Source organism: Dermochelys coriacea, chromosome 6, assembly GCF_009764565.3.
Source record: "Dermochelys coriacea isolate rDerCor1 chromosome 6, rDerCor1.pri.v4, whole genome shotgun sequence".
Taxonomy (NCBI): Eukaryota; Metazoa; Chordata; order Testudines; family Dermochelyidae; genus Dermochelys; species Dermochelys coriacea.
The window spans coordinates 109,379,175-109,402,625 of NC_050073.1; the positions used below are offsets into that span (position 1 = coordinate 109,379,175).

Genomic DNA, 23,451 nt, shown 5'->3' on the forward strand with positions numbered 1-23,451 from the left:
CCAGCTGCAGACAGGGGCATAGGGCAGGGCTAGCTGGAGGCAGGGGGTGCAGGGCTGGCTGCTCATGGGGAGAGCGGCTCGGAGTAGCCTGAGCAGCAGGATGCAACCCAGGCCCAGCAGAGCAGCCGGGGACCCACCAGGCAGCAGCAGGAGCCCCAGGGCCAGGGGAGCAGCAGCAGCAACAGGGCTCGTGCCCAGGGCCAGGCAGAAGCCCACATGGCTCCCACAGTACAGCACCCCCGGTGGCCGGACGAGGAATTACATCACTTCCCAGCCAGAGCCCATCAAAGTCTCAGTGCCCCCTGCAGGGAGGCGGGTTAACAACTGTTTCTAAAACTGCTTCAAAATTTAACAACCGGTTCGCGCGAACCGGTTCCAGCTCACCACTGCTTATACTACTCATATGTATTCCAGTATCATGTCCCCTTCACTAAACTAACATTCCTCTCTATCCAGTTTCTCTTCCTAGGGAGGTCTTTCTATGCTGTTAAAAATTTTCACCACCCATCTGTGGGCCTCCTTTTTTCTACTGGTAGGTTTTGGGGGGAGTTTTAAGAGAGGATAATTAAAACTGAACAATTTTTTGGGTGGAAGCATACTATTAAGATATACAATGATTATTTCAGTATTATTTAAATACATCATACTATTTTTAAAACCACCATTTTATGCTCGACTGTGGTTTTTATTGAGTTGTTCACAGTGACACCTATGTGGAAAGAGTGATTGTCTTTTATAAGGTAATAACAGATTATACAAATCAAAAGAAAACCAAAAATAAGAGAATCCATGGACAGGTTTGCACTGTAATAAAGTGCAAATTAAAATTAATTTAATTATTTTGGTGCACAGTCTGAGTATACAGCAGACTAAAGAAGCAAGATTTAAAACTGAGATGAATGAATCCTACAGAAAATTTAGTTTCTTTACTGCGGTTTTTTAGGAAAATAAAGATGAGAACACAAACTTGCCTCTTTTTCTTTAATAAAAACCTCAGAGTTTCCTGTTAATCTGATAATTAACATTCAAAAATTTAAGGAAAGGCAATAGGATAGAACATAAAAGTCAACAGCAAGTACACCGCAGCAAAATATTTTATTAATAATTAAGGATACAAACAAACAATATTTAACTTTGAATTTATACCAATGCCATATAATGCATACAGATAAATTTGGATATACACATTTTAAAGAAGATTTACGTACAATCATTAGTTACAAACTTTTCCATTAAGTATACTTCAAAAACACAAAAACAAACACACAAACAAAACAAAACAAAAAACCCAACCCAAAAAAAATTCCACTAAACTGGAAAGAAGGAGGGGGGAAAATGGTTGTGGGTTACCACAAAATCGACACTGGGATACTTCAGATCAAACTTGCTCATAAATCAATACAATCAGCAAACAAGTATCATGATTTACAACAAAAAATACATCCGTTCGTTTCTTTTGCTAAGATGTAACAGCACAGCATGCACCAAAGCCTTTACATTCCACTTACTCATAAATGTAGGCTTTTTGTGAGTTGGTCCTTTTACATCTTGCTGGATAATTACTTACCAGAAAGCAAGTGTGTTCCCCAGCCATCTTGTATACAAAACAAAGAAATTACATTCTTCAGTACAGACACAGGATTCTGTAAAATCCATGCACCATACTTTTTTGGTTTGGCTTATTTAGTTTACTATCCATGTACAAACTGCTTACAAATACTGCACCAGATAAGGATTTCCACAAATCTTAAATGCTGCACATTTAACTCATGAGCAGAAGACTGTTAAAATGCAAAAAGCTAAGATCACACAATATGTTGGTACTGGAATCTATTGAGTTAATCATTTTTCAATCCATCTGATGCTTTTGCCTTTTTAAAGAATCAACCTTTCACAAAAGCTGAGCTAAGCAAATCTTAAATAAAAAAAAATATAAACTATTTTCTTCACCTTTACAGAAAAAATTTAGAAATGCTGAAAGCTTCACATGACCTACAGAGGAATATGAATGCTTTGATTTTTTTAAACAATGGCTGTACATCTAACCATTGAAGAGACCAGAGAGTAACAATTATCATAGTAATTAAACTTAAATATAATAAGCATTATCCAATTGTTATGTCATGAAAGTTGCAAATGTATATTAGAAGTTATGACTACAATTTAAGTACTTAGCAAAAAGTTTGAAATGACCTTTGTAAACATTAGTAAAATAATTCAGATATGTAACACCATTAATAATCAATTTGTTTTAGCTAACAGAATAAGAAATGCAAAAGTAGATAGGTTAAACTGTAAATTCCAAGCAGATCTGATTAAAAAAAATAAATAAAGGGAAGAGATAGGTACAGGTAAGGCCCCGCATGAACTGAAAAAATAGGGAGAAGCAGCCAAAGAATGCATCCTCAGTATTGGGCTATGACTTAACAACTATAGTTAATTTAAAAAAAAATTCTTTGATAAATGATTTGCAAAGAACTCAACAGTAGAACAAAAATTCAGTGAATCAGAATAGTTTGAAATTACATAGCTTGTTTCATCCAGAGATTTCAAAGCACTTTATAAAGGTGAGTAACTATTATTATCCCTTTCTTCTAATCAGAGGTGCTGGTTGTCTTGCACAAGATCACTAAGCAAGTCACTGTGTGGGGAGTTGGGAACAGAACCCAAATTTCCTGAGTCCAAGTCCCACTCCAAAACATCTAGTCACAGCTGAACCCTAATAAATCACTTTATTTAATTTGATACATATTATAGCTGAATTGTAAACAGAAAATCCAGTTGGTAGCAATGACTATAAATGCATCATGTTGCCATTAGACAAACAGTTCCTGTATCCATCTAAGGTGGTGTAACTTTAAAGGTGTTATTAAAAGGCACTTGTCTCACAAAAAATATTTTGTTTTCTCTAATTAATGTGCATTTAAAATATAAAATATCTGAAATGATTTACACTTGTTAAAATGTTGCAAATAAATGAACCACTACAAAGCAGTAATTTATAAAGCTAACATGAAAGGAGCTATGTTGGAAAAAAGCTATATTTTAAATACATTTTGGACCCATTAGTCCATTTAGTGTAGCATTCTGTATGATACTTCTACATTAGCACACTTTTGGTATGATTTATGTTGGCTACTAAATTCCTATATCCACAAAGGAAGAGGAAAGTGCATGGGAAAATATGATCAGGTTTATTTAACAAGCTGCAGAACTAACCTAACTGCTTGTGAGTTGAAGGAAAAGACTTCACACCATAAGCAAGCCTTTTCTGAGTCTTATGTCTGAGATCACATATGACCAGTATGAAATGTGACATATAAATTATGAACAATTTTGTGACTAACTATATTTACAAGGTTAAACCAGAAGTACCGACTGACTTAAGTCATTTTAAAATGATTTCCATTCTCACAGGTTGCTGAGAAGACCCATCAAATCCAGATCCAATAACTGAGTTAAAATACATCTAAATGGCAATTAAAGATAATCCAGTGCAGTTTTCAGGGATTTATGGATGGCAGTAAAAAAAACCCTCACATTTATCTAATCTATAAACGCACATTTATCTAATGCTATAGTTTTCCTGTCTTTCAAGTCTCATAGCTACCTTCTAGGAAAGAGTCCCTCAAATTCAGGCTGTTATCTTATTAGATGTCCAGTACCACAAGCAAATGGACACAACCAGTCATTATGTAAGTAAATGTTAATTTCCAACATGTATTATAATTCTGCTACATTGTAAAACCAAAAACGCAGTAAGGTGAAATGGATGGAACCAAATCAAACACAGAAATTAATAGCCAACAGATTTTTGTATTTAATCTTTTGATTAGAATAACACATTAAAAGTGTGTCCATGCTGCTGTAAAGTTGATGGATCTAACCTTGCATTTGGCCAATAATCTTAAATTCCCAGTCTTCTTTTCACAGTTTTTCCAATACTGTATTTTAAGGAAATTCCTGCATCTTTGAGAAATGTGCATTCTCGGACTTTTGCATTAGGTTTCTTTAAAAAACAGTTTGACCAAATATTAGACTCTGATACTTATACAATTCCTCAAGAAAGCCATATATCCCACATAACATGGTGACCAAAATTGAAAAAAAAATGGTGTACTGACTATTGCCATGGCAATGGGTGAAAGTGTGGGGTAGCTGCCATATAGTCAAGCCAACTATTTACACAATCTCCACAACCCAAGGGAATATAAAAAAAAAACTTTTAATCATGTACGGCTCATGGGAACTATCAGTCTACATAAAGTGCAAAAAAGAAAGCAATATCTAACATGAGGCCACTGCTTTTCTAGTACTCCCACTCATCTGTTTTCATGTCTAGATAGTAAAGAATATTCTGTGCAAGCTTTACTGCCTGCTTTCTGGCAACTTTAGATCGCTCATCTCCTTGTGGATCAACAGCATCAAGTGCCAGAAGTTGCTTAGTGAGGAGCTCTTCTAGTCTCATGTAGTTCTTATCAGTTCTGTTTCCATCAAAAGAGAGCACTTCCCTCTGAATCTGAGACAAGTGTCCAAGAATACTCCAGACTGCCTTATGGGATTGGTGTTCCACAACAGTTTGTTCACCATACATTTGTCTTTTTTCAAGTGCTTCCTTTAAATCAATATATGTTATAAGAGTTTGCACTTCTATTACTGCTCTTCTCCTGGCTTCTCTGATACACGGGTTCTTTCCTGGACTCACTTCATCCAAGTGGGCAATTAAACCTTGCAGTTCTGCCTTGCATCCCAAGTACAAATCAGAAGCATTTTCTGCTCTGAAAAGTAAAGAATAAACTTCTTTCATTTTTTTGCGGATCTCTTCTATTTTTAGAATGGATTGATTTTGTGCCAAGTCATAAGCATGAGCAGAGTCTGCTTCCTCTTCCAAATCTAGATATTTCTGTAATTTATTGATCTCTTCTACCACTTCCTTTCTGTAATTTCTTATTTCTGTATGACCACAAACATCCAAAGCATCCAAATCTGCAATCAGACCTGTAAGCACACAGGATAAATGCCTGCAAGTCTCATTATTATTTACTCCGATTAAGACTGCAATAAGAGTTCCCCTAGCCTTGTTCACATCACACATAACAGAGTTAATTTTTGAGACTGAAGGATGTGCATCACTGGAGAGTGGCAGGGAAGGTTGCTGCTTTATACAGCTTTCTATAATCTCTTGAACTGCACACACTTTTGTCAGAGTGTGATATCTTGCTTTCCGTAACGAGATTTTTCCTCCAGTTTTCACTTGAGTGAGTCTCAATACGATATCCTGAATACCCTCTTCAAATTCATCAGTTATACAGTTGCCACCTTTATAAAAAGGTGTGATCTCACGTTCTATCAATGATTGAGCTTCCTTATATATGGCCTCTATTTCCAGTCTGTGTGGATGGTTTGCATTCTGCTCCAATTCCTTGAGTAGTCTCTCTGTTTCCTGGGCTGCACGTTTTCTCGCTTGCTGAATGTCCCCTTTTCCTTCAGTATCTACAGAATCTATTTCAAAAAGCTGTTTAGTCAGAGTCCTCTCCAGTTTCTTGTAATCCCTGTCAGTAGACAGGCCACTGAAAATCACCACCTGCTGTTCAGTATCTCTGACTTCTTTCTGTATTTCTTGCAGCCTTTTGATGGAAGGGTGTTGGTTACCCATATCCATTATCTTATTTCCTCCAGTTCCAACTGAGCTACAAATAAAGCAAGAATAAGACCTATGACTGACAAAATTATGTCAGACACTGACTGACATATTTCATAATACTACCTTTAACAACTTTTATAAAGCCTCAAGTCACTTTAATAAACTAATTTGAGCTAAAAAGCTACAGTGACTTTATTTGCTGGTGTAAGTTTAAAAAAAAAAAGTGAACCACTTAACTTCAAAACATACTGTATTTCCCTGTTCTTTTTTGCATATATTTCTAATGTTGTCTGCAAGCTTCTTCCTATTAAATGATATGCACTAGGGCTGTCAAGCAATTAAAAAAATTAATCGCAATTAATTGCGCAATTAAAAAAGGTTTCAGAGTAGCAGCCATGTTAGTCTGTATCCACAAAAAGAAAAGGAGTACTTGTGGCACCTTAGAGACTAACAAATTTATTTGAGCATAAGCTGTAGCTCACGAAAGCTTATGCTCAAATAAATTTGTTGTGGCATCTTGGAGACTAACAAGTTTATTTGAGCATAAGCTTTCGTGAGCTACAGCTTATGCTCAAATAAATTTGTTAGTCTCTAAGGTGCCACAAGTACTCCTTTTCTTTTTACAATTAAAAAAAAATTAATCGCATTCTTAAACAATAATAGAATACTATTTTGATGTTTTCTACATTTTCAAATATATTGATTTCAATTATAACAGAATACAAAGTGTACAGTCCTCACTTTATATTTATTTTTAATACAAATATTTTCACTGTAAAAAAACAAAAGAAACAGTATTTTTCAATTGACCTAATACAAGTACTGTAGTGCAATCTTTCTCATGAAAGTTGAACTTACAAATGTAAAATTATGTACAAAAACCCCTGCATTCAAAAACAAAATAGAAAACTTTAGAGCCTACAAGTCCACTCAGTCCTATTTCTTGTTCAGCCAATCGCTCAGACAAACAAGTTTGTTTACATTTGCAGGAGATGATGCTGCCCGCTTCTTCTTCACAGTTTCATTTGAAAGTGAGAACAGGTGTTCACATAGCACTGTTGTAGCTGGGGTCGCAAGATATTTACATGCCAGATGTGCTAAAGGTTCATATTTCCCTTCATGCTTCAACCATCATTCCAGAGAACATGTGTCCATTCTGATGACAGGTTCCGCTCAACAACAATCCAAAGCAGTCCGGACTGATGCATGTTCATTTTCATCATCTGAGTCAGATGCCACCAGCAGAAGGTTGATTTTCTTTTTTGATGGTTTGATTTCTGTCGTTTCCACATCAGAGTGTTGCTCTTTTAAGACTTCTGAAAGCATGCTCCACACCTCATCCCTCTCAAATTTTGAAAGGCACTTTAGATTCTTAAATCTTGGGTCAAGTGCTATAGTTATCTTTAGAAATTGCACATTAGTACCTTCTTTGCGTTTTGTCAAATCCGCAGCGAAAGTGTTCTTAAAATGAACACGTGCTGAGTCATAATCTGAGATTACTATAACATGAAATATATGGAAGAATGTGGGTAAAATAGAACCGGAGACATACAATTCTCCCCCAAGGAGTTCAGTCAAATGTAATTAACGTAAAAACAAGCATCAGCATGGAAGCATATCCTTTGGAATGGTGGCCAAAGCATAAAGGGGCATATGAATGTTTAGCATATCTGGCATGTAAATACCTTGCAGTGCTGGCTACAAAAGTCCCATGCAAACGCCTGTTCTCACTTTCTGGTGACATTGTACATAAAAAGTGGGAAGCAAAATTGTTTTGTTTTTGAGTGCAGTTTAGAGGTGAAAGTAAGCCAGTATGGGTCGGTACAGTGTACCAGTAAGAAAGTGGCTGCTGGTATGGGCCGGTACACAGCCGACATTAAAGCAGCAGCAGCCAGAGCCCCAGGCCCTTTAAATCACCGCTGGAATCCCGAGTAACGTGGGCCAGGCAACACTGGCTCGGGGAGTCTGGCCCCAGCCCCGCCCCTTCTGGGGGCCCAGAACCACCCTCCCACCTTGCCCAGGACCCCGGCCACCCTGCAAACCAGTAAGTCCTTTAAATTACTTTTTTTTCTTTTGTTACATAACTGCACCAGGGGTGAAAGTAAGTTGCATTTTCAGGCTAAAGAAATTGCACTACAGTACTTGTCTGAGGTGAATTGAAAAATACAATTTCTTTTGTTTATCATTTTAACAGTGCAAATATTTGTAATCTAATAAGTAAGCAGTGTACACTTTGTATTCTGTATTGTAATTGAAATCAATATATTTGAAAATGCAGAAAACATCCAAAAATATTTAATAATTTTCAATCAGTATGCTATTAACAGTGCAATTAAAACTGTGATTAATTGTGATTATTTTTTGAATTAATAGCGCGAGTTAAATGCGATTAATCAACAGCCCTAATGTGCACTTTTGAATTTACACCCATAGAAGTCTTTGTTCACTTCCTCCGCTGTAACGATTACAAGCAATGCAGAACAAATTGGTTCCTTCAGTAATGAAGAAAATTAAGGAGACAATTTCCAATCCTTAATCTTTTAGTGCAATATACATACCCGCCCCTCCCCCCCCGTAAATGAATACACCCTTCCCAATCATTTGCATTATTCAGAACAGGGATTATAAACTGCTGAGACGACCAACATTGTCAACTTTTTACCTACATCTATCTACCACCAGCAAGCGTCACCAGCCTCTTCTACCATCGGGTGCCCTTAATGCGCAGCCACCTGCCCCTGACAATCTACACCTGTTTCTACCACACCCAGCACCCATCCACCCACCCCTCCCTCACCTCCACTGCCCTTCACTTGCGCCCACCTGGCCCTGGCCCTGGCTCCCTTTCTCCTGCCTCATTCAGTGCCCTTCAGGCTCTCCCCGACCCACCCACTCCCGGCAGCCCTTCACTACTCACTTCCACCCTCCCCCGCCCTTCCAGCGCCACCTGTCCTCAAGCAGCATCCATAACCATCCCCAGCCGGCACCGCGACCCCGGGGGGTGGGGGTGAGGTGGCCCCTAGTCCTAACACACCGGGATGACCACATGGCGCCTACCCCCCAGCCAGCAGCCTTGGGGGAAGACAGTCCCCTAGAGCAGGCCTCGATCCCCCCGGAGCCCAGACTCGCTACATCCCTGCAGGAGGGGCCGGGATCCGCCGGGCCGCGCCAACCCGCCGCCGGCAGGTGATGACTTCACAATGGGGGCGTCCCGGGGGAACGAAGAGCGAGTGCCGGGGCCCAGAGCCGGCTCCCCCTTAGCGGGGACGGCAGCGAGCGAGAGCCCGGCCCCGGGGCCACAGGTGTCTGCGAGTCCCCCCCGTGGAGACCCCACCGCCCAGGCCCTCCACCGCCCCGGCCCCCTTTCCTACCAGCAGCCCCCCCTCCACCGCCCCGGCCCCCTTTCCTACCAGCAGCCCCCCCTCCACCGCCCCGGCCCCCTTTCCTACCAGCGGCCCCCCCTCCACCGCCCCGGCCCCCCCCCTCCACCGCCCCGGCCCCCTTTCCTACCAGCGGCCCCCCCCTCCACCGCCCCGGCCCCCTTTCCTACCAGCGCCCCGGCCCCCCTTCCTACCAGCGGCCCCCCCCTCCACCGCCCCGGCCCCCTTTCCTACCAGCGCCCCCCCCCTCCACGCCCCCCACCGCCCCGGCCCCTTTCCCTCCCACCCCCCCTCCACGCCCCGGCAGCCCAGCCCCCGTCATCAGCTTCCCCCACGCCCCAGCCAACCCGGGTCTCCGACCTCTCACCTCGGGCAGCCCCTGCTCTGCTCTTCCCCGCGACGTCCGCCCCTCCACGCGGCTCAGCAGACGCTGTTCTGCCGCACACAGAACAGGGGCCGGCTACAGAGTGCCCCCCCCCCGCGCTGGCCTCTCACCTGCGGGCCGCCGGCGGCTGCCAGCAGCCCGCAGGCCAAACGGCGGCTAACCCGAGGACCCCCGTCCCCACCCTCGCTAGGCGGGGGAGCGAAGGGCCGCCGGAGCTGCGCAGCCGAGAGACCGAGGGGGACGCTCTATCCCCGGTGGCCGCCGCCCAGAGGCCGGAGCGGCGCCGGCTGCCGCACCGCAGGGAGAAGTTCTGGGCGGCCGCTCTCCTTGCGACGTGGCCGTAAAGCCGCCGCCAGCGGGGCGGGGAAGAGGCGCGATGGCGGCGGCAGCGCCGAGAGGCGGCCTGCGCGCGTGGACCCGGACGCGCCGCGGCTTCTCCCGAGCCGGGGGCGGCGCGGGGCTCCTGGCCGCGGAGCGGGGGCACGAGCCGGAGAGCCGGGTAAACCGCCAGCGGGGGCGCAGGGTCGCCGCTGGGAGCCCGGCCCCGTGTTTAGAGCGGGGGGAGCCCGCCCCGCCCCGCCCCGCCCCGCCGGGGTGGTATTGCTGGGGGTCCAGAGGCAGAGCGGGGCGCCCTGTAGCTCTCTTCCGGGCGGGTGGACTCCACCCCTGCCCCAGGCGCCATACAGGGACCGCTGGACCTGCATGGAGCCCCATTGCCCCGGGCTTTTAGGTAGAGGTTTGAGACCCTGCTGGGTGCAGCTGGGCACTGGGTGTCCGGACTCGTGCGCTTTGATCCCGTCGCGGGGAGCAGGGAGTCTGCTAGAGCCTGAACAGGGCTTCTCTCTCTGCCAGCACCTAATTAACGCCTGAGAGGATTTTCCTCGCGTTTCCTGTGGAATTGCGTGAAGAGATTTTGTAAAACAGTCGGCAGCATTTGGACAGCACTTCTCAAGAAACGAAACATTTACCAAGGGTCCCGGCAAGTCTCGTAAAATCTCATTCGCCGCTTTTTAATTGTGTATGGTTCTTGATTAGCAAATAAAATACATGTGTTGCTTAGGAAACAGTAAGGTCTGGCGGAACCAGCAAGTGATTTGGAATCAGACCCTCTGCTGCTGCTTCTGATGGATTTCTTTTATGGCTTTGGCAAGTTATGTCGCTCTTCTGTGCCTTGTGTTCTCCAAGGATAATATTTACCTGCCTTTTGGGCTGATGTGGGGATTAATATTTGGAGATTTTTTTCATAAGAGCTACCTAAATGTCAAGTGTTAGTGCTATTTGGGGTTTAAAAAAAATCTAGCAGGTATTATACATACCTATTTTATATTTAGGCTGATTAGAATTCAACTTTTTTAATATATAATTTGGATGGATAATGATTATCTTTAAACTTTTTTCCTCTTTTTATCTATTTAAATTTTCAGAGTTGCAGGAAATTAAATGGGCGGGGGGAAGTCCAACAACAATAATGTAATGACAGTAGATGCTGAGATTCAAAAAAATTAAACCTTTATTACTATTAAAACACAAATTGTCAATGTCATGTCAAAATAAGTCTTCAAATTCTGTTAAGAGCTGTTATAAAAAGGGTGGTGATCAATTGTTCTCCCTGTCCACTGAAGGTAGGCCAAGAAGCAGTCTGTTTAATCTGTAGCAAGGTAGATTTAGGTTAGATACTAGGAAAAACTTTCAAACTATGAGATTAGTTAAATACTGGAATAGTCTTCCAAATGAGGTTGTAGAATGCTGCTTGTTGTTGGTTTTTGAGAACAGGTTAGACAAACACAAGGATGATCTAGATTGGGGTTCTCAAAATTCATTGCACTGTGACCTCTTCTGACAACAAAAATTACGAAACAACCCCGGCAAGGGGACTGAAGCCTGAGCCCATCCAGGCTCTGCTGCCCCAGGTGCGGCAGCAGGGTCAAAGCTAAAGTCCATGGGCAGTGAGTGGAGTCGTCCCCACCCTTGAGGAGGTTACACTCCAGCTCTGCCCCTTCTACCCATGCCCTCCCCGTGGCCAGCAGAGTCCTGAGACCCCTGTGCGTGGCCCCCTCCCACCTGCCCAGAGGAGCCCCGGGCCGGCGGAAGCCCTGAGCCAGGCCTCCCACTGCCTGGAGGAGCCCCGGCCGGGCTGGCTGAAGCCCTGAGCCGAGCCTTCCCTTGCCGGGAGGAGCCCAAGATTGGCCACAGCTGTGCCTCCCCAGACCTGACCTGCCCAGAGGAAAAGCGCCTGTAGAACAGTGGTTTTCAAAGTTCGGGTCGCGACCCAAAATGGAAGGCTAGGAATCCTGGGAGCTGGACAGTAAAAACTAGTAATGCCTACCTGTTCTGGCACCGCGCTGCACCCTGAAAGCGGCCAGCAGCAGGTCTGGCTCGTAGGCAGGGGGGCTGCCTCTGCCAATGGGAACTGGCGGATCGGGGGGGCAGTGTCTGCAGGCGAGAGCTGTGTGGAGCCGCTTGCGCGCTTTTGCGTAGGAGCTGGACCTACCGGCTGCTTCTGTGGCACAGCGCAGTCCATGGTGTCAGGACAGGCAAGAAGCCTGCCTCTGAACTCTAGCTGCGCCGCTGACCAGGAGCCGCTAGAGGTAAGCTCGCGCCCCAACCCCACGTCCCTTCCCCAGATCTGAGCCCCCCCCCCCCACAAACCTGGAGCCCCTTCCTGCAGTCCAACCCCATCATCCTCAGCTCCACCCCAGCCCAGAGCCCTGACCTCCTCCCAAACTCCAACCCCCTCCCCCAGCCCAGAGCCCCCTCATTCCTGACCCCACCCTACAGCCCTCACCCCCTGCGCCCCAACCCTCTGCCCCAGCCCTGAGCCCCCTCCCAAACCCCTCATCCCCAGCTCTGTTGGGTTGCAGGCATCAACAATTTTTTTTCAACTGGGTCGACAGAAAAAAGTTTGAAAACTGCTGCTGTAGAAGACACTTTTGATATATCCCATGCAGTTACTGGGGCAGCTGAGGAGGCAGTATGTGCCTCCTCTGCCACCCTGGAACCTGCATGGGGCATAATAATAGTAAAAACCCCTCTTCCAAACCCCGCAACTGGGGGTTTGATGGCTGCTGCAGCACCAGGGGAGGCAGAGCCCCACCTGGCCTGTTATACCCCACTGGCCTGGGCTGGGGGTGGGGGGCCAAAGACAAAGCCCAAGGGCTTCAGACCCAGGCAGAGGGCCTGTAACTTGACTCCTACTGCTCAGGGCGGAAGCCCTTGGGTTTGGGCTTTGGCCGGGGTGGTGGGGCTCAGGCTTTGGCTCTGGGCCCCAGCAAATCTAAGCCAGCCCTGGTGACCCCATTAAAATGGGGTCCTGACCCACAGTTTGCGAACTGCTGGTCTAGATAATGGTTAGTCCTGCCTCAGTTCAAGGGACTGGAATAGATTACCTTGAGGTCCCTTCCAGCCCTATGTTTCTATGATTCTGTGAAAATAGGCAAAGTAAATATCCTTAAATCAAGCTGTAATACATTTTCAAGTAACATTTTTCTTACTTTGCTTATCTGTAAATTTCAATTATTGATGGAAATATTTTTGTATTGGTTTGTGGGTATATGGTGAAAGCAATATTTACTGACATTTACCAGTAAATAGCTAAAGCTTCCAAGCCTATTTATATTGTAATCCAAGTCTAGACTGGTTTCAGAGTAGCAGCCGTGTTAGTCTGTATTCGCAAAAAGAAAAGGAGTACCCGTGGCACCTTAGAGACTAACAAATTTATTAGAGCATAAGCTTTCGTGAGCTACAGCTCACTTCATCGGATGCATTTGGTGGAAAAAACAGAGGAGAGATTTATACACACACACACACACACACACACACACACACAGAGAGAGAGAGAACATGAAACAATGGGTTTATCATACACACTGTAAGGAGAGTGATCACTTAAGATAAGCCATCACCAGCAGCGGGGCGGAGGGGGGGGGGAGAGGAAAACCTTTCATGGTGACAAGCAAGGTAGGCTAATTCCAGCAGTTAACAAGAATATCAGAGGAACAGTGGGTGGTGGGGTGGGAGGGAGAAATACCATGGGGAAATAGTTTTACTTTGTGTAATGACTCATCCATTCCCAGTCTCTATTCAAGCCTAAGTTAATTGTATCCAGTTTGCAAATTAATTCCAATTCAGCAGTCTCTCGTTGGAGTCTGTTTTTGAAGCTTTTTTGTTGAAGTATAGCCACTCTTGGGTCTGTGATCGAGTGACCAGAAAGATTGAAGTGTTCTCCAACTGGTTTTTGAATGTTATAATTCTTGACGTCTGATTTGTGTCCATTCATTCTTTTACGTAGAGACTGTCCAGTTTGGCCAATGTACATGGCAGAGGGGCATTGCTGGCACATGATGGCATATATCACATTGGTAGATGCGCAGGTGAACGAGCCTCTGATAGTGTGGCTGATGTGATTAGGCCCTATGATGGTATCCCCTGAATAGATATGTGGACAGAGTTGGCAACGGGCTTTGTTGCAAGGATAGGTTCCTGGGTTAGTGGTTCTGTTGTGTGGTGTGTGGTTGCTGGTGAGTATTTGCTTCAGATGGGGGGCTGTCTGTAAGCAAGGACTGGTCTGTCTCCCAAGATCTGTGAGAGTGATGGGTCATCCTTCAGGATAGGTTGTAGATCCTTGATGATGCGTTGGAGAGGTTTTAGTTGGGGGCTGAAGGTGATGGCTAGTGGCGTTCTGTTGTTTTCTTTGTTGGGCCTGTCCTGTAGTAGGTGACTTCTGTGTACTCTTCTGGCTCTGTCAATCTGTTTCTTCACTTCAGCAGGTGGGTATTGTAGTTGTAGGAATGCATGATAGAGATCTTGTAGGTGTTTGTCTCTGTCTGAGGTGTTGGAGCAAATGCGGTTATATCATAGCGCTTGGCTGTAGACAATGGATCGAGTGGTATGATCTGGATGAAAGCTAGAGGCATGTAGGTAGGAATAGCGGTCAGTAGGTTTCCGATATAGGGTGGTGGTTATGTGACCATCGCTTATTAGCACCGTAGTGTCCAGGAAGTGGATCTCTTGTGTGGACTGGTCCAGGCTGAGGTTGATGGTGGGATGGAAATTGTTAATTACTACATTAGCATACAAGTAGAGGCTAGAGTTTGATAATCTTTACACAATCCGAATTTCCTCAGTATTGCAAAATTAGTGAAGTTCTAAATGTTGATTCCACAAGACCTGGATTTAGAATTTTTTTCTAAGCACGGTGCAGGGGTTACCTGTTCATGCAGCTCTCTAACTAAAGAACATCAGATTAGGGACCCAATCTTGTAAATATTTATATATACACTTAACTTTGCACTGTGCGTAGTCCCACTGCAATCAGTGAGAGTATTCATGCAGTGTGAACCACATATAGGCACTAGTTTGCCTGCCTAGGAGATGCAACTAAGATTAATTATAAATGCAGAGATAAGAATGTGGTGGTGTTTAATAACTTTGTCCCTTTTAAAGCTTAACTTTAAAAATGCTGATAGAATACAATAATTTATATTTCTATAGTGCCTTACCTTTCATCTTAGAGTGCTTTACGTACTTCAGAATGCTTCTCTGACATAAATAAATATCACCCTGATTTTGTAGATTGGGAAACTGAGGTACAGAGAAGGTAGGTTACTTGTCCAAACTCAAAAAGTGTGTCATTAACAGAGTATGTTAGTAGTCTGGAGTTCTCCCTACTCTGCCCTCAACAAACCACTGGTTAGTACCTCCTTTTTGCACTCTTACAAGCATACACAAGCAAAGAATAAACTGCAAGGAAAACTGCAAATGAAAATATATCTGAGGCTCATCCTGTACCTAATAATCTCCTGTGCTACCATCTAATATATTAACAAGACAGAAGATCCATGACATGAAGAAGTGAAAGTGTGATCTAAGGGTTTCTTTAATCTGTGATTGTATCCCAGTCACTTGTGCCTCTCTGACAGATTGATAAATATATTGTAAAAGTAAATTACTGATGTAAACTTAAATCAAGCTAACCTGAACTCTCACAACTTCTGTGTTTTCATTATTGTGTTTTAAGGTTAGACTCAGCTGTGTGAAACATTTTATTATACTTTTCTTAGAAACACTATGCAAACTTAGTTTAAAAATGGTTTTTTGTATTATTTTAGGCTTCAAGTTTCTGCCCTCCAGCACATTCTTGCAATGATTGGATTGGTCCTCCTGACAGACATTCAAACCTCCGACCAATAGTATTTCATATTCCTAAAAATGAATCGCCACTGGGACGAAAACTTAGAGAATTTAGACAGGAAACTCAAGTTTGGAACCAACAATTCTGGGCAAGCCAGAATGTGTCATTCAGAAAGGTGAGCATGTAGATGAGGTACTAAGCCACTTGGTGGTGCTGAGTTTCCTTAAGAATTTGCAACATTAGCAGTTGATAGAAAACATGATTCTGTTTGGCTACATGAAAGATTTTTCACAATTGCATTGTATAGTGACATTGAACCATGATCATTTTGTATTATATAGCTGTTCAGAGTACCTGAGAGCACTACAACTTATTATTTTACCTTTATAAACTATTAGTAAATGGTGTGGTTTTGAAATTATTTATTCCTTGCTTTAAACTGATTTTATAGCTGATATAATAGCATAATATAATATAATAGTAGAGCTTTTTTTGCCATTAAATAGGCTTATCAATACTGAGGAGTGCATATAACAATGAGCTGCAAAGCTAAAAAGTGTGTTTTACTTTACTGTTGCTTGAGGATGTATAAAGAGATCCTCCAAAGTTTTTGCTGCTTGTTTTTTACATTAAAAATACAGGGTTGTGACTGTCCTCTCTTCTGGAGGATCTGGAATGTGAGATTAAAGCTGGTTACTGAAAACTGAGCTACTGTTCTAACTTCAGTGGCATAGATGCAATCACTGAGGGGGAAATGAGGGACATATCTCCAGTGATGAGCTGCCAAAATCTTAACAACTGGTTCCCACCTCACCCTACGAGGAGGTCGTGGCCCACCCCCGCCCCCCGGGGATTCCTGCACCATCCAACCCCCCCCCGCGTTGCTTGAAACCCCCGGACCCCCCATCCAGCCCCCTCCCTTGTCCCCTGACTGCCCCCAGAACTGGGCAGGAGGGTCTCTTGGGTCACTGTAGTGGGTGCCCACCCCACCCCTAAGAGCCAGAGGGACCTGCTGAGGGGCGAGGTGGGGAGTCCCGGCGGTGCTTACTTGGGGCAGCTCCCAGGAAGCATCCGGGAGGTCCCTCTGGCTCCGAGGGGCAGGGGAGCATAGCTGTGGGGGAGCAGCTGCTCCCCCCCACTGATCACATCAAAAGCGGTGCCTTAGGCGCCGACTCCGTGAGTGCTCTGGGGTTGGAGCACCCCAGGGAAAATTTGGTGGGTGCAGAGCCCCCACTGGCAGCTCCACACCCGGCCCCAGCTCACCTCACCTCTGCTCCGCCTCCTCCTCTGAACACACTGCCCTGCTCTGCTTCTCCGCCCCCGGCTTCCTGCGAATCAGCTGTTCGCGCAGGAAGCCTGGGAGGGCTGAGAAGCAAGCGGCAGCTTCGTGCTCAGGCCCAGGGAGGCGGAGGTGAGCTGGGGTGGGGAGCGGTTCCCCTGTGCACCTCCCCCCCTCCAGGTTACCTGCTGCGGCGCGGGTGGCCCTCCTTGTGCCCTCCCGCCCCAGCTCACCTCCACTCTGCCTTTGCTTCCCTGGGCCTGAGCGCGAAGCCGCTGCTTCTCAGCTTCCCGCGCAAACAGCTGATTCGCGGGAAGCTGGGGCGGGTGGAGAAGCAGAGCGGGGCAGTGCGTTCAGGGGAGGAGGAGAAGGCGGAGGCGGAGCAGAAGTGAGTTGGGGCCAGGGGCGGGGAACTGCTGGTGGGTGCTCTGCACCCATCAAATTTTTCCCGTGGGTGCTCCAGCCCCGAAGCACCCACGGAGTCGGTACCTAAGGCGCCACTTTTGGCTGCTTGTTAAATTTAGAAGCCCTTTTAGTACCGGTTGTCTCTGCGGGACAGCTGGTTCTAAAAGGGCTTCTAAATTTAACAGCCGGTTCTAGTGAACTGGTGCGAACCAGCTCCAGCTCACCACTGAATATCTCCCCTCACCAACTTTACTGTCCTGTTGATGTGTTTTTAAATAATGGCTACAAGCAGTGCATTTCACTCTTGGTGTCCCTCAATTTTTTTTTTCTTACGTGGGTAGACTATGTTGAATTCTAGGTTCGGAGAGGACCAACTCATCTATCCACCTCCAGCTGTGATGAAAACTATTTATTTCTGTTTTTTTTGGTTTGTTTTCTAAAAAGGTAGAAGAAATTTTTTTTGAACTAAAATAAAAGCAACCAATTTTTAAAATTCTATTAAGTAACTATGAATTTATTTTAAAAAGCTTAAGATCTTTCTGTAAATTCAGCCATAATGTGCATAAGGCAGGAAGACCTCAAAAGCTGTTACGTTGCCTTATTTAAAACTTGCAATATAAGGTCCTGATCCTGAAAACACATAAGCACATGCATACCTTTACTCACATGAGTAATGCCATTTACTTCCGTGGGACTGTTTGCAAGAATAAAATTATATGTTCTTAAGAGTTTACAGGGATTGGGTCTAAATGATTTGTTTCCTGAAGAGGATCCAGTTAACTGATTATTGGTTTAAGTAGAAAACACTGTAGTCATTATCTGGGTTATAAATATTGCTCAGATTCTTGAAACTATTGATCAGTAAGATAGCTGACTTCAAGAATTAAATATATTTAATTATAATAAACATATTTTAGGGAAAAGAAGAATTCATTTACTCAAGACTGAAGGCTAAAGGTCTGGAAATGAAAGATGAAACAGGTTAGTGATTGTTTTTAAAATTTAAAATGCTTTCTGAAAGGGAGGATTCTGGTTAGTTTTAAGTTTTCACTGGATAGTTTAAACTCTCCTAAAAAAAACCTTAAGAGCAAATCCTGCCATGGCCTCCATGGCTGCAGAGAATCACTTGGCAGTACTGCCAATGCAGTTCTGTGGCACAACAAGGCAGGGTTGGTCAGGGTTTGAAAGGCTGTGCAGGGGTGTGGTAGACCACTCATCTCTACAGTAGCTCTTGGCACAGTGGTGCCTGTGAGGTCAGAGGACCAGCTGTTGCATAGCTCCTCTTATCATTGCCTCTACCATTCCCCAGGGGTGGAGGTATGCTGTGAGGCTAGAGCAGAGGTGGGCAAACGGGGCTGCGTGACTGTCCTGCCCAGCTCCTGAGCTCTCAGCCGGGGAGGCTAGCCCCCAGTCGCTCCCCTGCAGCTGTGTGGGCAGCGCAGCTTGCGCCCACCCACCTCCCAGGCTTTCCAATAAGACTGTCCTGCTGTTCTGAGCAGCATGGAAGGGAGTACAGGGGTTGGATAAGGGGCAGGAGGTCTTGGAGGGTAGTCAGGGGTTAGGGGGCGGTTGGATGGGGTGGAGGTTTGGGGGTGGGCGGTCAGGAGACAGGGAGCGGGGGGGTTGGATAGGGGGTGGAGTCCCTGGGGATCGGGGGATCCCGGGGGGGATGACAGGGAGCGGGTAGGTTGGATAACAGGTGGGGTCCTGGGAAGGAGTGGTCAGGGGACAAGGAGTGTGTGTGTGTGGGGGGGGGGGGGGTTGGATGGGTCGAGGGGGTTGTCGGGCTGGGGGTGTGGATAGGGGACAGGGAGGCTAACAAATTTATTTGAGCATAAGCTTTCGTGAGCTACAGCTCGCTTCATTGGATGCATTCGGTGGAAAATACAGTGGGGATCAGCCATGTTTGTATCCACTGTAACAGCCCATCCTCTTCTCCTGTAGTTTAATGTTCCTGCTTTGTATTTGTTTTTGTTTTTGAATTTTTAAACTGTTTCAGACTTTGAGGCAGCAGAGCCTTGGCAGACTTAAAAAATAAAAAAAATCATAGGTTCTGCATACTTTACTTGCCTACCTCCAAAAATCTAAATGCTTCGGATTTTAAAAGAAAATAAAAAGTGTCTTCATATTGATGAGTTTCTTGTCAATAATAAAAGGTAGCTTTGAATTACTCATTTTCAATTTTTAAATTGAGATTTAAATACAGTACTGTGTTGTTGTAATATTACATTTGCCTTACTATTATTAATGTCTGATGTGGACATGTCCAAGGCCTATATATATTATTTTCTGCTTTATATTTATGTAACTACATGTGGTACAGGAAATATCACATTATGATGACTAAATTGAAAAGCACTCAGCACAAGTAAATACATTTTCTTGGAACTTAAAAACAAAACCTTGAATAGAAAGTGAAATAGTCTAATAAAAGCAGACTTATGTTTCTAAGTTATTACAGTAATGCCTAGAAGCCTCAAATCAGATCAGAGCCCCATCGTACTGTATAGACACAGTGACAGACAGTCCCTCCCCCAAAGAGTTTATAATGTAAATAGACAAAACAAACAGTGGGAGAAAGGGAATAGTATATGAAACTGCGATACTAAGTGATTTGTCCAAGGTCACACATGTATTCTGTAGCAGAGCAAGATTTCCTAAATCCCCAGTTCAGTGTATTAATCCCAAGAACAACCTTGATGTATTTATGTTGAAATTTATTTTCAGGTCAAAAGGTAACACTGAGTGCAGAAGAAATGGCAGATTTCTACAAGGACTTTTTAAGTAAAAATTTTAAAAAGCACATGTGTTATAACAGGTAGGTATGGCTCTTCCTGTTGAGTAATACACATAATTCATCTAAGTTAAAGGGACACCATCAACTTAGATCGCTCTTCAGTCTGAAACTTTTTGTCTGCTGTTAGAAGTAGTACCTAAGGTGGTTATTGCTGAAAGAGATTAGAAAAAGAAAATACATTTTTCCCTTAAATTTGTTTACTTTGCATGTGACAGAACTTCATGTATAGACATTTGAGCATTTCCACTATTTATAGTTGGATCCAGCTCCCCTGGAAATTAATCAGTCTCTCCATGGACTTAGATGGGAGCTAAATCAGCCCTCGGTCAGTTTCCCTTTTTATTGTATGGGTCTTTCACCCAACAAGGGGAGAAAAAATTACAATAGGGAAATGTGATTATAAAACCAGTTAACTTTTGAAAAAATGAGTAGACTTCTAGTTGACTGTGTCCCTTTTAAACATTGAATTAAGCAGTGACAATCTGTGAATGTTTTTGCACTCAACAGAAAATTTTGCCATGTAAACTAAATATTTAGCATTTGTACTTATTGTTTTTTATTTTTGACCACTTTTACCTATAAGCTTACCAAACTGAAATTGATTAGTAGGGTGAGGTACTTGAAGTTGTATGGGTTTTTCTTTGCTGTATGTGAAACCAATCCAAGATCACTCCTGAGAGAGATACTTAGCATCTTTACTCTTGCACGCAGCATCTCTTTCTCCTCTGTTGGGTTGAACAGTATTGGACACAAAAGCGTTAAGGTGCTACTAGAACTAGTGGTTTTTCTGCTACAACATTCTAATCTTTAATATTACACATTTACTAAGAATTGTGGTTTGGAGTTGTGTACAGTAACTTTGTACTTTTACCATAAAAAACATTTTAAAAAAAAATTCCTTAATGTTTATTAATGACAGAAAAACACAAAACAATAGCCTTAAAACACTGACGCTCAAAAATTCTGTGGTTATTTATCTTGAATAAGATGGCTACAGATGTAGCAAATGTATTGCCTGGTGCTTGGGAAAGCAGACAGTGCTTCTCCCTGAATTGGCCATCAGTTCGCTAAAGTGAGCCTTCTGTGGCTAATATTCCACCTATCAGGTAAGAGTTCAGAATCTCTGAATGTAGTCCTTGTTGCTATGCTGCGATCAGCTCAGCTGGCTATAATTACATCATTTTAATTAAAAAGTGTAATGTACAGCCCTGAAGATAGCAGTGCTTATTATAGGCATTCTGATTTCTGAGGCACTAGCTTGTAGAATCTGTTGTTCATGCATTCAGTTGTACACTCTGAGCATTGCCAGCTGGACTGAGATTTGTGGCTGCAGTAGAGTTGAAATTTGAAAATTCATCATGCTTTTTAGTGTAGTTTAAAAATTAACTGATACTATGATTGCATTGGCTCCATGAATATGCATTTAGGAATAGTTATACTGAAGACACTATCCAGTTTTTAAAACTGGAGTAAAAGTAAAAGGAAATGAACAGGAAATGAGATCAAAACATATATATAATTCTCATTGTGAAAGTAAAGGGGAAAGAGAAACCATTACAATATTATTAGTGTGACTTGTTGATATACATGCATCTTAAGAGATGTGGGGTTTTCTTTGTTACATTTTATGTGTAGTTTGCTACTAATTAAGGCCTGATCCAGGGTCAGGCCTTTATTGTGCCAGGCATATACATAAAAACTTTTCCAGAGAGCTCTGCCAGTTGATCCTGATCAGTAACATCACTGCTATTCCAGCGCTAAGCCTGTTTTGACCAGATCCTGCTAATTGTGCAGTGTTTTGTGAAATAGACAGATGCCCAGTGGGAATTAGAAAGAGATTTCAAATCCTTACCCTTCTCACAAATGAAAGTACGTTTTGTTATAAAGAAAAGGAGTACTTGTGGCACCTTAGAGACAAACAAATTTATTTGAACATAAGCTTTCGTGAGCTACAGCTCACTTCATCGGATGCATTCAGTGGAAAGAGGTGAAATACTAGTGCAGACTGTTTTACTTAGACCCTGAATTACTTCTTAAAGGCATGCTCCTCCCCTCCCCCCCATGGTGAAATGAATAGATATTATTTTTTAAAGACCATGAACTTTGCAAGGCATAATACTGGCTGAATAAAATATATATTGGATCAGATAATTTGACCTTTCAAGATTGACTTGTTTCTGCCTTTGGCAGTGGTCAACTCTGCCCATCCCAATGCGTGCATATACACATACCACCTGGCTAATAGTACAGTGCTGTATAAGAAGGAAATTTCTCCCTGAATGCTTGATGATCAACTTTCCCTCTGAACCATGAGACTTGATTGCCCTTATCTTAGCTTGCATAAGTTCAAATGTAATTGGTGTAATTGTCCATAAAACTATTCAACCCTTCTAACTCTAGTAGAGTATTAAACTGGGTGCCTGCAGCCATGCATTCCATAGACTGATTACACGTGTGACTTCTTTTTAACCATGTACTTAATAGTAGTACTTACAAATTTTCATAGGCAAATTATCCCTAATTAGACAAGGGAAGCAATGCTGTGAGGAAAGAAAAGGACATAACTGAATTGTTGTCAATGCCTCTAGGATAGCTAATGCAATTTACCTCTTTCTCCCCCCCCCCCCCGTTTTTTCTTCTTATACTGATTGTTTTTCCGGTGCTGGAATCTAGAGAATGGTACAAACGTAATTTTATTATCACATTCCTCATGGGACAAGTGGCCTTTGAGAGGGCTTGGAGTAGGCTTGGCTGGAAAAAGACAAAAGTTGGAAATTAATGCTCACCACGTCATACAGAATACTACAACAACGCAGTAAAACCTGTTGGAGTGACGCATTGTCTGCGGTCAAATTCAGACTCTGAATTACTGCCACCGCAACTACTGTTTACTTTGTATATCGGGCCACATGAATGAAAATAGCTACCGAACTTGACTTTTGAATGTTCCAGTGTAACATGGTAATGCAAAGTATGCCCAGCCAAAAGCTATATTGGCAATTTATCAACAGCCTAAGGGCTGCACATAAATTTACCCAAAATGGAACAGATTGCAGCCACCCTCATCTTTAATCTGGCGGTGCAGCCCATAGAGACTATATGATCCAACATACCATGCTTCATCTTGTTCCGCATCCTGTAGTTTCCATAGGCCATATCAGTGTGTAAAAGATGGAAGTGGCCATGGTCTGCACTGACTACATGGGCTACAATTTTGCCACCCTGGTATAATCATCGTAGAGGTAAGTGCAGTTTGTGTTTATACAATGATTACATTTAACTTAGATTTTTAAACACATTCTTACTTAAAAGGGATTCTAATCACTCTAAATAACACTTAAAATATTATATAAATTTAATACCCTTATAAATGACCAAAACAACTGAATCTTAATTGATCTATTCTTGTGAAAACAAACTTGTTGACTAAG

General features: G+C 43.5%; 2 protein-coding genes across 7 annotated transcripts in view; one reads left to right on the plus strand and one right to left on the minus strand.

Annotated features, from left to right (window-relative positions):
* Positions 1 to 1,076: 1,076 nt before the first annotated feature.
* On the minus strand, positions 1,077 to 9,729 carry BAG5 (BAG cochaperone 5). Of its 6 annotated transcripts, none has more exons than XM_038406362.2 (2): positions 9,392 to 9,729; positions 1,077 to 5,690 (listed from the first exon to the last, which is right to left on the minus strand). In XM_038406362.2, exon 2 carries the CDS (start codon positions 5,660 to 5,662, stop codon positions 4,310 to 4,312), a length of 1,353 nt encoding a protein of 450 aa, XP_038262290.1. In that variant the 5' UTR covers positions 5,663 to 5,690; positions 9,392 to 9,729; the 3' UTR covers positions 1,077 to 4,309. The 6 variants fall into 6 exon arrangements, with proteins under 6 accessions (XP_038262290.1, XP_043372335.1, XP_043372334.1 ...); XM_043516400.1 differs by having other exon boundaries at positions 1,077 to 5,685; positions 9,520 to 9,724; XM_043516399.1 differs by having other exon boundaries at positions 9,520 to 9,723.
* A 21-nt stretch (positions 9,730 to 9,750) lies between these two features.
* Positions 9,751 to 23,451, plus strand: part of LOC119857433 (kinesin light chain 1) — a 120,294-nt gene continuing 106,593 nt past the window's right edge. Inside the window, 4 exon segments of the mRNA XM_043516411.1 lie at positions 9,751 to 9,908; positions 15,517 to 15,714; positions 18,141 to 18,204; positions 19,951 to 20,045. Coding sequence (XP_043372346.1) covers positions 9,786 to 9,908; positions 15,517 to 15,714; positions 18,141 to 18,204; positions 19,951 to 20,045 — 480 coding nt within the window. The 5' untranslated portion in view covers positions 9,751 to 9,785.